At 42.1% G+C, this 18,615-nt stretch overlaps 1 protein-coding gene across 3 annotated transcripts in view; it reads right to left on the bottom strand.

The window, feature by feature from the left end:
* The window catches only part of Adpgk (ADP dependent glucokinase), a 30,906-nt gene extending 13,407 nt beyond the window's left edge, over window positions 1-17,499 (bottom strand). For 2 of the 3 annotated variants that reach the window (XM_050151844.1, XM_050151845.1), the window contains exons 1-3: window positions 17,180-17,470; window positions 11,044-11,269; window positions 5,970-6,032 (exon numbers count right to left, since the gene is read on the bottom strand). In XM_050151844.1, coding sequence (XP_050007801.1) covers window positions 5,970-6,032; window positions 11,044-11,269; window positions 17,180-17,406 — 516 coding nt within the window. In that variant the 5' untranslated portion in view covers window positions 17,407-17,470. Of the gene's footprint in view, window positions 1-5,969; window positions 6,033-11,043; window positions 11,270-17,179 lie in introns of all 3 variants that reach the window. The other variant, XM_050151846.1, reaches the window with a different exon arrangement.
* Window positions 17,500-18,615: the final 1,116 nt, after the last annotated feature.

Raw genomic sequence — 18,615 nt, 5'->3', positions numbered from 1 at the left:
AGAGCCAGAAGGACAGGAAAGAAAATTAAGGCCATATGTGGCTAACATAGCAAAGGATTTGTGGGAACATGATTTGTTACATGGAATACTCAGATTAATATTCTCCCAATCTTAAATTAACCTACATTTCTGGAAAAAATATTAGAAGTTATTATAAAAAAACGGTCACCAACCACTCAGGTTGTACAAGAACAGGGTATAACAGCTGCTGAATTTCCAAAGGCACCAAACAGCCCTACTTTTAAAATGGTCAACAGACAAAACTGTATGGGTTGCGCAATGGCCTTTAACAACAGAGAAACTGCAGGCTTTAAAACATCTGGTACAGGAGCAACTAAATGCTCTCAGCATATTGAAAAATCAACCAGCCCTTGAAATTCTATACTTGTTATTAAAAAGAAAGCTGGAAAATGGAGAATGGTAACTATTAAGAATAGTTAATAAGGTGATTCAGCCAATGGGTTCTCTACACTCTAGGATTCCTTTGCCTTTTCTATGGTCTTATAGTTACTGATTTAAAAGATTGTTTCTTCACTGTACCTTTAAAGAAAAAGACAGAGAAAAGTTTGCCTTCACAGTGCCTACTTACAATAATTCTCAGTCTGTTAAGAGATATCAATGGAAGGTTCTCCCACAGGGACTGTTAAATAGGCCATCCTATACCAATACTATATGTCAGCCATTGGAAATAATATGTAAGAAATTTCCTCAATCTATAGTTTACCATGATATGGATGACATCTTATCAGTTTAATAAAATACAGATACTTTAGAAAGAATGTTTGAAGAAGAAAATTTTGCCTTGCTAGGGATTACAAATTGCTTCTGAAAAAATACAAAAAGGATATTTTATTAATTACTTTGGTTATAAAATAGGTTTACAAAAAAATTAGACCCCAAAAGGTACAAATTAGGAGAGATCAATTGTAGACTCTTAATAACTTTCAAAGATTGCTAGGAGACATTCCCAATCCACAGCCCACTATTGGGATAAAGCCTGATGAACTGAGTAATTTAAACAAAACCTTAGATGGTGATAAGATGGTAAATAGTCCCAGGAAACCATCAGCTCATGCTGAGAGAGAAATGGCTTTGATAGATAAGAAATTACAGAAGGCACATGTGGATTGTGTGGATCCAAATCTTAACTGCATTCTGGTCATATTACCCTCCAAACATTCACCTATAGAAATTTTAACACAGAGGGAAGATATTATCTTAGAGTGGATCTTTTTGCCACACAAACCGAGTAAAAAATTAAAAAACTTATGTGGAAAAGGTCTCTAAGTTAATTCTAAATGGAAAATTGAGACTTCATCAATTAACAGAACAGGCCCAGCAGAAATTGTAGTACTGTTCACTAATGATGAAATCGACAAATTATAGGAAGAAGGTGAACCCTAGGAAAGATCTTGAAGTAATTTTTTTAGGAGAGATTAACAACAAATATTCCAAAAGCAGGAGAATTCAACTCACAAAGAGAACCAACTGGATCCTTCTTCACATTACACGGGAAAAATCAGTATCTGGAGACCCTATATTCTATACTGATACAAATAAAACAGGTAAGGCAGGTTACAAATCAGAAAATTTAAGTAAAATGAATCAAAGTCCATCGAGTTCAAAAAAGATTGACTCAGTAATCACACCATTTTCTAGAAGCTATGGCCATCATGGGTATTCCTGTACAATAAAGACAGACAATGCTCCAGCATGTGTCTCTAAGAAAATGAAACTGTTATTTGCTTATTATAATATAAAGCATATTACAGATATAACATACAACTATACAGGCCAGGCAGTTATAGAAAGATCAAGTTGAACTCCAAAGGATATGTTAAATAAACAGAAAGGGATGCAAGACCCCCAGAAATAGATTGCATAATGCTTTATTAACTTTGAGTTTTAGAATTGCTAATGAGAAAGGAACAACAGCTGTGGAGAGACAGTGAATACTAGAAAAAAACTATGGAATTAAATCAGCCAGTGTACTTTAAAGATATATTGACCTCAGAATGGAAACCAGGACATGAGTTACATTTGGGGGAAGGGTTTTGTTTTTGTTTCCACAGGAGAAGAAAAACTATGGATACCATCAAAATTGATAAAGGTTCAATTTGAACAAGAGACACCTCTTAATTAGAAGAGATGATGATAGTTCATCAAACAGTATGGCTGTTTAATCTAAACTAACCTATAAAACTAACAAATCTTTTCATTTTATCAGATATGGCATGTCAAAAGAGAATCTCCCCAAAATTAGGGTTGGGGAAGGCCTTTGTTTTTGTCTTTTCAGGAGAGTGAAGGTATCCAGCTAAGGAATCTGAAGACTAGTGGACAAATGAGACATCTGAAGAAAAAGGACAAGTCATAAAAAAAAAAAAAAAAAAACCCAAGAAAAAGAGCAAATTGGCCTGTTGGTATATCACCTTTCCAACAGGATGAAATTTCATAAATCTTCCCAAATGCTTGTTTCTGCTATTCACTCCAGACATATAATGCAAATGGTCTTTTTGTAGTCCTAGTCCAATTAAAGATTAAAGCTGTCTTTGGAGTTGGAGTGTGGCTCTTTTCTTCTCTAAATCCAAGCATGCTTATTAAAGTAAAATTCAAAATCTGTCTCATGTCAGAAGAGCCACCTGATATGGGACAGAAGAAAAACAAAAATTTAAGGACTATTTTATTGTCACTAATCTCATAATCTCTTGGTTTTATTTTGACTCTTTAACAGTTTTTCTTAAGCTATAAATAGTACCTCAAGATTTACAACATTTATACACACACACACACACACACACACACATATATATCCTTATATCATGATGTTAACAGTTGTATAGAATACTAACTACTTCTAGAAAAAGGCTTTATCTACCTTCTGGTACATTATTTGGGGTTTGAGTCTCTATTTTCTGCAGTGAGTCACGACCATGCTTAACAGTGACCTCTGAAGTCTCTGAAAGGAGGATGGGGCCCCACAATGACAATTCTTCCAGGACTATAATAACACCACTAAGTTGAAAAACACTATCTAAAGATTGGCTTTGGACCACAAACTATTCACAACAATTTTGAGGTGGCTAGCTAAGATGATCCAGCCTCACAGACTACTCTAGCCAGGACTTGAAACAAGCCCTGCACTTTTCTATTATGCAGAGACTGGACAACAAATGATAGAGCTATCTCTCCCAGGACTTGACAATTAACCCAAATTTTTCTCTTCAGGATCCCCTAAAGATACCATTGCCCTCAGACAGCAGGAAGTAAATTTAAGACTATGACACCCACATTCCCAAGAGGTACAGACAGGTGGATGGGTTTTGGTCTTTCAATGGGTTATAGATACTTGTCATTGTTGGGGGTTGGTTACAATTTGTGATTGGAAACAGGAGGAGAGCTGAACAAAGGAGATTCGGAGTTCCTGTTTTGAGAAGAAAAAAAGGGAGATACAGATATGATAGGATAAAAGGGTAGATTACTGAATCTACTCTGAAAAGAAAAAAAGGAGAATATAGATATGATAAAACAAAATTAGATTATTGAATCTACTTTTAAAAAGCAACTACTAATTTCAAATATTTTGGATTAGATTTTTGTATATTATTATTGTATATTATACAAATTTTGCATAGATACAAATTTGAGATTAATTTTGTTAAAACATACTGTATTTGTTTCTAATCTTGTTCAAGGTATTGTACCTATACAGCTCATTTAATAATGTAATCCAAATTTCTAGTTCTTTAAAGTTATTATTACAACTGTTTAGGATAATGAGGAAATGCAGGTTAGTGATTAGTCACCTAGTACAATTAAATTTGAAGTCATGTTAGGTATGTTCTCAAGGTCTAATAGAGATATATTTTAAATAGACAGGTCATCTTCAAATACTTCAGAGATCTATCGAATATGGCATTTAAGATGTTTTAATAACATAGGTTCTTTTTTTTTTCACAATGAGACATGTCTGCTTCTGGTAGTAACAATCTACTTCATAGTAGATAATGGGCATTGAACAATACCCACATGGAGTTTATTTTCTTTGTGGCAAAAGTAAGCTGCTGGGCAAGGCCGCTGACAGTATGCTATCCTAACGAGATAAGCAGGACACAAAAGATAGTGACACTAAACCTTGTCAAGACAGGCAAGGCAGTCAAACACTCTAGGCCTTTAGGCTGAAAATGGATGCCCCAACATTGCAGAGGAATTTTAGGTGACTGTCCAGGCAGCCAGCTGTTTCTGTCATTTCTCACTTATTTTGGAAATCATTTGCTCACACTTCCTGTTTACTCAGTTAATATTATTTCCTTGGCTTGGCTGCTTTGTTTTCCTTGAATGCAATATCTATCTCTTGCTTTATATTATTTGTGCTACAGCTTTGTAGCACAAGACCAGGGTGGCCTTGAAATCACTGAGCTCCTCTTGCCTCTGCCTCCCAAGAACGTGTGCCACCACCACTCAGCTGAAAACCTAGTTCTTAATTTCTGCTATTTCTCAGGTACTATCTGGTCCATATTGGGATGCATTTGGACAAGTTAAACTGAATTTCTGAGAGCAGTAGAGGAAGGTAGTCAGTCTGGAGTGTAGTGTTTACATTGTAGCCCTTCTATTCTCTAGCTTAGGTAACCTTGGACACCCTACTTAGCCTCTCAGGACTTCTTAATTCTGAGAATCATAAAACCATGAGACTGCAGTAAGGACAGAGCAAGTGCCATGTCTTTTCTACACTCAAGGCCAGGTTGTTTATTATAATGTCTTGTAGTCCTAGGCTAGCTTCTCCAGAGACAGAACGAACACTAGCCTCAGGAGAGTGAATATGAAAGGTTTAAAATAACATCTGAGTAAGCAGTTTTCTTCTGCACTGAGTGAAATTGGGAGGACAGTTGAAGGCTACTGCTATTATACTGAAATCATCTTTGTTAAATCTCTGCTTACCATTTTGGTTTTGGATATATATTTTTCTTTTTTGAAAGCTCTAATCCAAACTCTGTTTTACAGTGCAAAGGCAACTACCGTCACGCTGGCTTTCCCCTTTACATCTATCCCACTACTTACTCAGATTTTACTTTACACATATCACAAGCAAATAATTAATATTTATTTATTTGGGAGATTGTTTTTGAGGCAGAGTTTTGTTATATACTCCAACCTGGCCCAGAACTTGTGATTTTTCTGGAATTACAGATGTGTATCACTACACCTGGCTATAGGGGTCATTTAAAAGTCTACTTACATCAAAAAAGTTAAGACTTGAATATATACCTCTACGTACTTGCTTCTGTCTCTGGAGTCACCACACCTGACAGCTCTCATGTTTTTGCAATTTGGATCCAGGTTCACCAACACAACCAACTCCATTTTCTCTTATTGCTTATATTAATCTCCTACTTAGCCTGACTCCAGAGTCCACATGCTTTTAGCCATTACATGTTCATCAGAACATGGGTTCTTAGGTCAGGCTATCTAGATAGCATCTGAGCATCCATATGTATTAGTGTGAATGCCTCTAGGCCTCCCATTTCCTTATGTGGAAAGCAAAAACAGTCCTATCAACAGCAGTATTAACTATCCTTTCATGACTGCAGAAGAACTGATCTAACAAACGGTAAGTACCCAAACATCATTAGTTACTATATTCATCCCTAACACAATACTGCTTTCTCGCTAGAAGCTCAGGTAGACCACAGACTGAATTAAGAAACCAAGACCCACTCTTGCTCTTAACATTGAGGAAACACCAGTTGAAAGACACTGGGGCTGGAGAGATGGCTCAGTGGTTAAGAGCACTGACTGTTCTTCCAGAGGACCTGGGTTCAATTCCCAGCACTCACATGGCAGTTCACACCTGTCTGTAACTCCAAGATCTGATACCCTCACACAGACATGCATGCAGGTAAAACACTAATGCACATAAAATAAAAATGAATAAATTTTAAAAAGACACGTTTTAATCCAGAAATGTGACTTACCTTTAAGTCCGCATTGGCAGCAAACCTCTGTCCAATTAAAGCTGCATTTCCTCCTACATAGTGCTGTAAGACAATTCAAGGTTATCAGCACTCAAACAAGTGCATAACCCAAGCTTAATCATTTCTAAGGTTAAAAACACAGTCCATTTCTACCCCAGCAATTTTAACTCTTTTTTTTTTTCAGAATTGTTTTTATTCTGTGTTTATGGGTACCTTGCCTATGTCTGTGTCTGTGCACCAAATGTTTGCGATACTTGAAGAGGCCAGAAGAGGATATTGGATCCCCTGGAAATATGAGCCTTCATGTGGTGCTGGCAATTGTACCCTGGTCCTCTGCAAGAGGAGTCAGTGCTCTTAACCATTGAGATATCACCCCGGCCCCCACTAATATATTTTGATTTTTCTTTTTTCCTGGTTTTTTGAGACAGCGTTTGATGTAGCTCAGAATAGCCTCAAGCTCCCTATGCAGCTGAGGCTAGTGCTGAACTTCTGATCCTTCTGTCCACTTCCCATGGGCTAGGATCACATGTATCTACCACCAGGCTACCTGCACCAAGCTTGGAGGTGACTTGACAACAAAGGTTACAAATGAGGTTAATAAAACAGAAACAAAGCCAGGCATCACGGTGGCCCATGCCTTTAATTCAAGCACTCTGGAGGCAAAAGCTGGCTTAACTCTGTGAGTTCAAAGCCAGCCTCATCTACAAAGCAAGCTCCAGGACAGTCAGAGCTACACAGAGAGACCCTGTCTCAAAGCAAACAAAACAAAACAGACACGGAGTAATAAGGAAAGATGGAGAGAATAAATATGAAAATCAGTATGGCTGTTTGAATTAGATCAAACTGGCCCTGAGCTTCCAGGCAGTTAAAGCAGAGAATAGAAAACACAAAATGACTGTACCTTATCCCACATCCTGTGATTCCTTAATGGAGCATACGACTATGTCATTCTCCTAAATATCACTCAATACCGGAGCACATCCTTCTCTCAGTGCTCGAGCCTAGGGCCTGTGAGTGCTTTCAGCTGCATTCTTAATCCTAAGATGTAGCTGCGCAGTCTGTTATTTTTTTTGTCATTTAATTTGTTTGTTCTTTTCTTCTGCTTCTTGAGTGCTGAGATTAGGCGTTCACATCATCACACTGGGCTCTAAAATGTAATTTTCTGCGGGGACTTTGGGGTGGAGAGTGGGTGACACAGTGTCTTGCTATGTAGCTTAGGGTACTTTGAGCTCACAGCAATCCTCCTATATCAAGCTTCCTAAGTGCTGAGATTACAGGCATGAACCAACAGTTTAAAATGTACCTTTAAAAAATATTTTGTATTTTATTTAATTCAATGTCCATAATACAGGTAAGCTTTGCTTTGCTTGGTTCCAATTTGTATGCATAAATTCCAGTTATGATCATTTAATTAAATAACACTAGTGTGGTGATATTTTGTTTGTCCTCTAACAAATAAAGTTTGCCTGAAGATCAGAGCGCAGAGTTAGCCGCTAGTTAACCATAAAGGTCTGGAGGTCTGTACAGACAGGCAGGAAGTGATATGGCTGGGTGGAGAGGGGAATATAAGGCAAGAGGAGACAGCAGATAAGAGCTGGTTGTGGCTTGCTCCTTTGTCTCTCTCATCTTTCAGCATTTACCCTGATATCTGGCTCTGGGTCTTTATAAGTAAGAGCAATTAGAATTTGCGCTGCACACTAGTTTCTCCAACAACACAGCTTAAATTTCAGTTTCTATGGTAAGTGTAGCTGCATAAAGGACAAACATTGCTCCCAGACTTTTCAGCTTACAAATTACCCCACCAAGGAGAGATGTGCATTATGAATAATTAATCACATCCTCTCTTTGTACTCTATACGTTATCCACTTTAGGAATAGACAGTAAAGTATGTAGCTGTGCTGCCTGTTTCCCAGTGTCAAATCCACATTAGATTTACTACAAGGAAAGGCCTGAAGGAGGAAATGCCAGCAAAGAGGGAAGTGTAAGAAAGGACCAAGCGGATACTGTGGGAAACGGACACAAGAGATTAGAAGCAGCGTCGCTGGGGAAAGCTGACATTGACACTGTGTACAGTGGGTGTACAGAGCCTTTCTTGCTTTCAGCTCATGATCTCTCTTCCACCCCTATCTTGCAGCGGTGAAAGGTAGTTCTCCAAGTCAGCCTTCCTCTGGGTCCCTGGACCTTTGGCTAGGACACCCTGCCCTTCTATATTAGGGTCCTGAGTCCTTTCCAACAACATATGATACTGTCTCTGCTCTCCTTTCCCCACTGACATCTCAGTCTCCAAAATGGTCCTCCCTAGACAGGATTAGGGATCTCTTACCACCTAACTTGAATAGCCTTTACTACAGCTCCAGCTCTTAGGTGATAAACATCTGGAACACAACTAGCTCCTTCAGGTTAGGGATCACCTTCTTAGGCTATGGGTTAAGTAAGTGTCTGTTGCTAAGTTAGAAGTAGCACACTGACGAGTTAGGAAACACAATGGCCACCTTGGTAATAAACTCTCCCAGGTAAAGTCCCTCACACAGAACAACTCCTATTCTCTCCACACTGCAGCTCTCATTTAGAAAGCAGGCAGTTCCAGCTGGTACTTCATGTTGCTAAGCATGGATTCAGATGCCTTGGAAACTCAAATAACAGCCAGTTCAGTTAAGAAGCCTGAGAAGTTCTCCCTGAGCAACACTCCATCTTTTTGGTCCTTAACCCACGCAGAGGCAGAGATTAAACAACTCACTCTAGAGGCTGGCCATTACTCTCACCCTGTGCTTTAGGTCAATCAATCTGTGTTTAGGCAGGACAGAGATAGCTTTCTACATAAAAATTTAGAATTTTCTGTGATGGGTAGCTCAAATTTGGTCTACATGTCAGATTTAATGTTTTAATTAACTACAATGGATAAAAGAATTCACTAGGAAATGTTAGGGAAATTTCAAGATAGCTACAAAACAGACACAGAGTTTCCACAGGATGGTTTATCTGTTGGTTTTCAGGCCACCCGCCTTACAGCTGATGGTAATTTGAAAAGGTACCAAACTGAGGCATCAGTAGAAGGTAAGCAAGACATTTTTCTAACGTTCAGAAATAGTGTGGACCACTGGAAAGCAGAATTTAATTCCTGTACGATTCCTGCCCCCTCCATCAAAGCAGAAGAGGACATAAAGCAAACTGGCTTAAATACCAGGATCATAAAGACTAGTGTTCCCTTCCGAGAGGACTTCTGCTGCTGCGCTGAGCCGTCCGGATGGATATGACAACTGTGTCCTTGACAGATTTGGCTGGCTAACACCTCGCTCATTTCTAATGCTCAGGATGGCCACTTCAGAAGACAAAACGAATTTAAATCTCAAAGGGATCAAAACCAAAATGGTCACCAAGGTTTGCCTGTGATTGGTACCAATTAAAAATGTATTAACAACTTCCCTAGCAGGGCTGGAGAACTGGCTCAGCAGTTATGAGCACTGGCTGCTCTCCCAACGGTCCTGAGTTCAGTTCCCAGCAACTATATATGGTGGCTCACAGCCATTCGTAATGAGATCTGATGCCCTCTTCTGGCCTGCAGGCAGAATACAAGCAGAACACTTATATACATAATAAAAATAAATCTATAAAAACAGAACAAAACAAAAAACTTCCCTAATCAGAATTCAGGTTCATACTTATGTGAGACCTGTCTTTTGCATAAAATGAAGGCCCTACATAAGGAGGAAGAATTACTGGGGCCTAGTGGGGCTGGGATGAAAGAAATCAGAACCAAAACTCATCCCCAGGGTACATAGAGGACAGACATGCTAGTGAGATGGGAAGAGCCAAGGTTGCATCTCCAACTCTAGAACTGACTCTTCTACCACACACTGTGCTTCTACCATGCGGGTTCTAGGGTTTTGTTGATAATTACAGGTGAGCTAAAGATATGTCTACTGTGTTTTGCTCTATAAACAAGTGGTTCTCAAAACAAGGTCCTCAATCCAATAGTGTTAACCAAGAAACTTGCTAGAAAAGAAAACTCTAGGCTTCCACAGACTGAACAGGATCTCAGAACACCAGTGGCAATTTCTTTCAAGAGTCCCTATTCCACCTCCCCTCAGGGATTCCAACACATACTTCAGCCTGAGAACTACCAATCTAGACCAGCAGATTTCAAACAGTGTGATTCTGCCAGCGCCTCTTCCCACAGGAAACACAGGAGCGTGTCTGAGATAGTTTGGCCATCACAGTGGAGAGCAGAGCTTTGCACTTAGCAGTCTGAAGTGGGAGGTTGCTGACAACTCCCTAACACACAGGACAGCCCTTCTCACAGAGCATTAGCCTCCACACTCTCAAAACACTCTAGTCTGGACGGACGAAATAAAGGTGAAGACACTCCCAAACCCCTTCCCAAAAGGATTTAGATAGAGCTCTGTGTGGGCTTATTTTTTTTCCTTCCTTCTTGGCAAGGACTCAGACATATTAAGATTACTGCAAACTATATATAAAAAATTATAACCTGAGGGGAGAGGGACTGGGAGGAAGAGAGGGAGGAAAACTGTGGCTGGGATGTAAAATAAATAAATACATTTATTTAAAAAAAATAAAGTATAGAAACACACACAAATATGGAAAAAATAAATTATAACCTAAACTAGGAATAGACATACATACTTCTAACCTTTAGTCTGGTAACAAAGAAGGGGGGAGGGTGTTCTGTATGACCCAGAACAGAAATCCAAGTAAAAGAAATAGGATTAATGACATACACAACACAAAATTTTACAAAAAGGGCCAACCCACAGAATTGGATCTTGGTGTACAATGAAAGAGAAAAGAGAAAGCTGCCCTTTTTTGGTTTTGTTTTTTGGAGACAGGGTTTCTCTGTAGCTTTGGAGGCTGTCCTGGAACTCCCTCTGTACACCAGGCTGGCCTTGAACTCAGAGATCCACCTGCCTCTGCCTCTGGAGTGCTGATATTAAAGGTGTGCACCACAAATGCCTGGCTGAGAAAGCTGCTTCTAAGAACCCTGTAAAAAAAAAAAAAAAAAAAAAAGGCTATTTCCCTCCCTTAACAAAGTTTGTAGCACTGGTAATTGGGGCAAACCTGGGCTCCAGGGAACTCGGATGCAGTCTGGGCAATGTCATGGAAGGTTTCCTTATCACTGAAGAAGCGCTCAGCAGCAGCTCCCTTCCCCATGAAGTACACAAAGGCTTCTTCCAGATCACTTCTTGAGTGTAGAACAGCATGATCTCTTCCACTCCCAGGACTGAGACCCAGCCCCTGCAAAAGCTTCACGCCAGAGATCACCACATCCACACAGGCATTGACTCTGGAAGGAGAGAGACGAAAGGAAGCTAAAGCATGGGGCAGCAACTCTGAATTTACCTACAGAGAGCAGCTCTGCAGACAGCTGGTGTAGGTCTGACACCAGGACAATAAAGCAAACATCATATATCTAAAGAATGATTTTATCTGGACATACATACTGGAACTCTTCTTCAGAGTCAGGCAAACTTTTATTGTCAGCTACAAACTGAGAATGCAGGTACTCAGCACTCAGAACAACAATATCATGGGAACAAAAATGCATTTATGCAAAGATGCTAGCAAAGCTATGCTGTCTGGATGCAAGTCCCTTCAATTTCTGAATCTGTTTCCTTGCCTATAAAATGGCAACAATACAAGTTAACTTATAGTAAAGATTTAATAAATTAATGTATGTTTTAAAGTGCAAAAAAAAAAAAAATCTTGGCAAAAGGCAGCCGTCAGACACTTTCCTCCATAGACAAGACAGGACATTGGGCAGACTACACTAACTACCAAATACTCCAAGCTGAAGCTGCATCTTAGAACTGAGCATGGCTTGGAAGACTTGGGCGGGCCTGTAACCTTGTTGTAGCTCAGTACTTGACATGAGTTCACAGAAGTGGTCCATGCACTTCAAAGGGCTGTTGAGAAACCAGTACAGCATCACCTGGTTGGTTGTATGAAATTCTAAAGCCTCATCAACTTAGTAAGACCTTGTTTTAGAAAAAAAAAAAAAAAAAAAAAAAAGACCAGGTTTGTTGGCTTATGCCTTTAAGTCCAGGATTTAGGAGGCTGAGACAGGATTGCTGTGAATTCCAGGACAGCCTAGATAAGTCTAAGTGTAAAACCCTCAGCAAAAATAAACAAAAAAATTCTTAAAAATAACAGAAAAATGTTACTGACCATCCACTTATGTGCAGACGCCAAACTAATAACTTATGTACCTGTCACACCCTGTCACCAGTTAAACTCTCTCTCTAAAGCTAACAACATCCTTCAACATCAACAAGCACATTGCCAGAGCTTCACTGTGGAGAGGAAATTAAGACAAAGAAACTAACAAATTGTGCTCACTTGACAGGAGGGCAGAATTTCAAAACATATAAATCGTTGTGTGATATGGAGAAAACAAAACCCAACAATTAGGGAGCAAACAGGACAAAGATACCGAATGTCTATCTAAGAAGGGGGTCAGAGAAGGAACTGGAAGCCTAGCTTCCTGGTCTATGAGCAGAGCCTGGGTGGGAGCAGCGTTCTTCTCCCTAAGCTGAAGCGTCTCAGTTATTAGTCGTCATGGCTCCAGCTGAGAGGAGCTATAGTAGAGATTAACTAACATTCCAAAAGCCACAGACTGGAGCAGCTTTAATTCAAACTCAGATTCATCTACACTGAATTCCTCGAGGGGGCAAGGTCTGTAACATGAATGTTCATCTAGAGTGGAGAATTTAGAGGGAGCAAAGCTCAGGGCAAAGAAAGACTCGAGTCAATGTGAGGTTGAGGGCTTCATTTTTATCCCATAGGCAATAGATACCCAGGTCCAGTTCAGAAGCAGGAAGGAGTCACATTTTTAGAAAATCAAGGTGGGCTTCATTTAAGCACTGGCATCTCAAAAGTAAGCAGTCCCAGTCCTCAGCAAACTCCTAACTTCAGCCTTATTCTCAGAAGCCACTTCATCTGAAATCCCACAAATCCTCTGCAGCCCAGTTTAACCGGCTCCTTTCTTTCTGTCTCTTATTCTGGTAACCGTGGGGCCTAAATACGGAAGCAGAAGCGGGAAAGACGAGTCTTACAATGTTATTACAGCACCTGATGGCTCTGTGTGTCTGTGTGTGTGACCTCGGGAAACCGGTATTTCTAAGACAGCTTGTCATTTGTGATGACTGAACACTTAGAACCACCTGCTTCATAAAGTTGCTACACCTGCCATGACGAGCCTGCTTTCTTTAACTGCCCGTCCACCCTGCTATCCAACATCTCCAATCTCACCCTCCAGGATCACTGCCAAGCAATGGTTTGGATTCTTTCCTCCCTTCACCAGAGCCGTACAATGGCCTCTTTACCAGTATCAGGGTCTCCAGACAACCTGCCTTACAGACCATACTACACCATGTGCTTTGAGTGAGAAACGAATCCACGTGTCAAAACTACAACCCACCCTCTCACTCCAAAATGAAATTTTAGTACATTTGCTCCCTAACCCCATGCCCTACCTTTACATTTAAACACCTCTGGGTAAGAAATAATGTTGCTAGTTGCTTTGTGCTGGCCACAAAATGGTGCTGAGCAGTTAGGTTGAAATAGCTGCCCAAAAATCTATCTTTTCCATCCCCATCAGATGTTTTCAACAAGGAACTTTAGCGGCACTCGCCTGTTTATAAAGCTCTACTCTCTTCTCCACCACCAACTCCAAGATTCCCTTCTTCTCTGCACTCTCATTCTCAAACCCGGCTGCTGTAGTCCAGGGTGGCCCCAAACACGCCCTCTTCCCACCTCAGCTCCCAGGGCTGCAATGACAGGTGTGCACCGCCACAACCGATGCCGCTGTGGACTCTTCCCACACTCGGTCCTTGCTTAGATGTATCTGTTCCCTTGCCTTGATCAGAAGAAATCTTTTTTCTCTCTAGATCTATCACACAAGTTATCATGGAATATATTTTCTATCATGGTCTCAACCAAGATCCATATGGTTTTGCTCCAATGTAATTTTGATATTCCTCCCACCAAGGAGTAACCCATGTCCCCTCCCCTTATAACCAGGTGGACCAAACGCTGGGAAATCTGATCCTATAGTTAAACCATGAGACATTAAGCCATCTGCCTGATCCTCTTTGGACATTCTCCTAGCCTAGTCTCCCTGTTCTGAGAATCCAAACAGCCAGAAGAGGCCTCCTGTAGATGGAAAACCTCAGTGGACATTCCAGCCTTGATCAATCTTAATTATAAACCTAGTCTCAGTCATTACCCTAATACAACTGTAGAAGACCCCAAATGCTAGAAGTGCTCAGCTGAACCCAATCATATCTTAGACTAACAAAAGGTCATGAAATAAGGCAGTTTTAAGTAAGTTTTGAGGTGATGCATTACTATGTAACAACAGAAAATGGAATGCCATTTCCTTGGAGTGTTTTCTACTATCCCATCCTGGGAGGAATTAGCAATTCTTCGGAATAGCTGGACTGCCTTACTCTTATCAGGAGCTAAACACAGCACCTTTCACAACTGTTGTGGACAATGGTAATCCCTACATCACCTCAAATTCCTATGTGGAAACCCTATGGTGGTTTGATTAAGAACGGTTTGGGAAGGATTAGGAGGTGTGGCCATGTTGGAACAGGTGCATCAGCAGGGGTGGGATTTCAATCACCCATGCCCTTCCCAGTTAGTTCTCTCTCTCTCTGCCTCCTACTTTTGAACAAGGATATAAACTCTCGGCTACTACTCCAGTGTCATGCTTGCCTGACTGCTTGCCATGTTTCCTGTCAAGATGGCTATGGATTCACCCTCTGAAACTGAAGGCCCCAATAAGGCTCTTTTATAAGTTGCTTTCATTGTGGTGTTTTGTTATGGAGTAGAGAAGTAACTAAGACAAACCCAGTCCCCAGTGTAACTGTATTTGGACTTTGGGCCTCATGGGATGCAATTAAGGTTAAATGGGTGGCAGAGGTAGCCCCTAATTCAACAAGAATGGTTTTCATATAAGAGGAAGAGACATCACTCTGGACTACGCAGTAAAAGTCATGTGAGAACACAAGAAGCTGGCCAGTTGCAAGGTAAATGGCATCGCCAGAAATCAGCTTCCCTAGAAACCAGTCTGGAACCTTGATTTGGAACTATCAAGTCTCCAGGGTCACCAGAAAGCTTCTTTTGTTTTAAGCAATTAGTCTGAGTTATTCTGTTCTAGCAGCCCAAGGAGTACAATCTATCTGCTTCCAACAAATGCAGCAGAAACTTGGCCTCCTCCATACGTACACTCAGAACCCAGCACATACCCGACACAGCTCAAAGAAAAAAAATGATCAAGAATCTGATAAGAGAGCTGGGCTTGGTGGTGCACGCCTTTAATTCCAGCACTTGGGAGGCAGAGGTAAGTGGATCTCTGTGAGTTTGAGGCCAGCCTGGTCTACAAAGAGAATTCCAGGGCAACCAGGGCCATTACAGAGAAACCCTGTCTTAAAAGAACAAAACAAAAAAGAATATAAGACCAGGCATGATGGCAAAGTCCTTTAATCCCAGCACTCACACTCGGGAGGCAGAAGGCCAGTTTCTGAATTTGAGGCCAGTCTAGTCCAAAGAGTGAGTTCCAGGACAGCCTGGGTTACACAGAAAAACGCTGTCTTGAAAAATAAATTAAAGATAATTAAAAAAATAAAAACAAAAAAAGGAAGAAAGAAGAAAAAATCAGATAAGAAGGGATGGAGAAGGCTCAGCAGTTAAGAACACAGGCTGCTCTTCCAGAGGACAGAGTTTAATTCCTAGCACCAGCTGGGGTAACTCACCAGCACACGTAACTCAGCTCCAGGTGATCCAGCACTCTTTTCTGGACTCCAAGGGGACCTGCACTCCCACCTACTCCCACACAGATACATTTTAAAATTTTTAAATCTTAAAGTAAGACTCTGATAAAGAAGGCTAGAGAGATGGTTCAGTGATTAATAGTAGGGTCCTCTTGCAGAAAACCCAGGTTCAAGTCCCAGCACCCACATGGCAGCTCACAACTGTTCATAATTCCAGCCCCAGGGGTTCAGAGACTTTTGGCAGGCACTGCGTGGAAAAACATGCTGACAAGAACACCCATACACATAGAAGAAAAAAAAAGAATCCGATAAAAGGGTGGGTGAAGAGAGTATGAATTTGGAAAGAGGTAGGAAATACACAGTAAAGACTACTTGTGTACAAAACTACTAACTAGTTAACATGTGAGTACTTGCAAAAGCTAACATTTTATTGGTTAAATAACGTGATTATTTCATCGATGCAGGTCACCTTTGCTTTACTTTACTCCACTTAGCCACAACAATGGCACAAAATAGGAGGGACGAGTTGTTTTTGTACAGGCCTCTTGGGCATGTAACACCAGTACAGGAGGCAGGAACAGGTACATCTAGGTTTGAGGCCCATTCCTCATCTATATAAGTTCCAGACCAGCCAAGGAGACCGTAGTTCAAAAAGAAGCAAAAACTCAACAAATCCAACCTAAAGAAAAGCATACCCCCCAAAAGATAATAAACTTGGCGTTGTATGGCACCCTTGACGTGACAAGAAAACCAAGGCGAACTAGGAGAGGGACTAAGGTTAGTGTTAATAAGATTACATTTCTGTGAGCAAAGAAAGGAGGTACTGTGATTTGGGAGAACCTTAAAAATACGGACTGTCAAAACCAAAAAAAAAAAAAAAAATACGGACTGTCACTCAGTATGGGGAAGGAAGTAGTTCTAAGGAGGCGTGCTAAACGTGAAAGGCGCAGAGAGCAGACAATGAAACCTCAACCAAAAAAACTGCTGAATTTGAAAACGAGCAGTTTTAGTACAGTGGTCTTCAGACGAGATGACGTAATAGCTACAGAACTCATTCAGCTTCAAGTTCAGAATAGGAAGAGCGCAAGAATAGGAATCTGTGACCGCTAGAGAACAGTTGGCCGCGAAGGGGTGAAAGTCACGACAATGGAGTAACCTCAAAAAAATACAGGTGACAGGCTGGGTTAGATGTCTAAGAGGCTATTAGGGCTGGATGGTTTTACACGGAAAAGAGAAGAGCAGAACCAGCCGAGGGGGAAATTGTGCTGAGTGTCCCTGAAGCGATGACGAAAGGCTCGTCTCACACGTCCGACACTTTTGCCAAGAGGGCAACGCGGACACCAGCGCGTCCAGGGCAGACCCCGGAGCGCGCACACTTCCCGGGGAGGCCCAGAGCCGCAGGCCCCGCAGGCACTCACCCCACAGCCACGCGGCGCCAGCGCCGGGCGGGCTGCACGATGAGAGCATCCCAGGCGGCCGCCAGCCGGCCCTCGGGGGACAGAGGTCCCGGGGGCGCGGGCCCCAGCCGCAGGGAGCTCCAGAAAGAGCGCAGCGCCGAGCCCGGCAGCTCCGGCTCCAGCAGGAACACGCAGCCCACGGCCAGCGCCAGGAAGCCAGCGCACGCAGAGCCGCGCCAGAGACCCATGTGAGCTCACCGCCGCGCTGGTGGCGACAGGCTCCGTTCTCAGCTCGCGCCTCCTCCCAGCTGGGCGCGTGATGACGTAGACACGCGTTGGCGTCACACCCGCGCGCCACAGGCTCCTCCCCCTATGGGCGGGCGGGGCTACTGGAAAAGGGGCGCTCCAGATATGGGCGGGGCTATGGCTGGACTTTGGGCGGGGCGATGGGCGGAGCGACAACGGCGCGAGCGTTGGGGAGTCTGTACACTCGCACCGTGAAGCTGGGCGGCGCTGTTGTGCGGTCCCGACCCTGAACGAACAAAGACGGGAGTGTGGCCCTAATCCCTGCAGGTCTTCCCGGAGCTCACCTGTAGAGTAGAGGGGAATCCATTTGCTTCCCTAGTAAAATGGGACAGGCAGAAAACGAAGCAGACAATCCTTGCGATTATGTAAGAGTCAGTCGGTTTCCCGGTGACACAAGCTGAGACTGAAGAGAGCCCCTAGAGATCTTGTTCAATCTAGAGATCAAATTCAACACTCAGACCCCTAACAGGGGTGCTGTTCCTTTTAATAATCTCAGAATAATCCACAAAGGCATACGATCTTATGGACTATAGACTCGCTTTAAGACCTCCTGGTTTAGTTCTCGGCGATACTGCGGAAATCCCTTCCTGTCTTTCTTGGTGTGACACTTTTGTGTGGAAAGGCAGGTTAAGAGTCGGGGAAGCCAGGCTTGTTGCCCAGCTCATTCTCAGCCTCATCTTCTACTCTGGGTTCATTCTCCCCCCCCCCCCCCCCCCCCCCAGCTGACCTGACCATTCAGTCCTTTTCAAAGGAGACCTTCACACAAGAAGAGATTTGGGATGCTTTGGGAAAGACAAACCAAGAGGCTTATGAGAGTTGTGTCAGTCCATGAATACTATTTTTCCTAGAGTAACTTATGTCAACCTGTTCCAGAGAAACTGTTTCTGTAATGGCCCTCGCTGTCGAGTTTCCTTGCCACCATCGTCTGTTTCCAGAACAGTCTATCCACTAACTGGCCAGAGACTGTTTACTGGTTTGTTTACTCACTTTTGGGTTTATTAAATAAGGTCTCGTGTAGCACAGACTAGCCTCCAACTCACTCTCTTGTCAAGGATGATTTTGGATTTCTGATCCTCTGCCTCCACCTCTGGATTGCGCTAGGATTACAGGTACATATCATTGTGCTTAGTGCTCAGGAAGACCTCAATGTC

Source organism: Alexandromys fortis, unplaced genomic scaffold (genome assembly GCF_014885135.2).
Source record: "Alexandromys fortis isolate MF-2015 unplaced genomic scaffold, M_Fortis_MF-2015_v1.1 scaffold_70, whole genome shotgun sequence".
NCBI classification, from domain to species: domain Eukaryota; kingdom Metazoa; phylum Chordata; class Mammalia; order Rodentia; family Cricetidae; genus Alexandromys; species Alexandromys fortis.
This window is presented reverse-complemented; position numbering and strand designations above follow the sequence as displayed.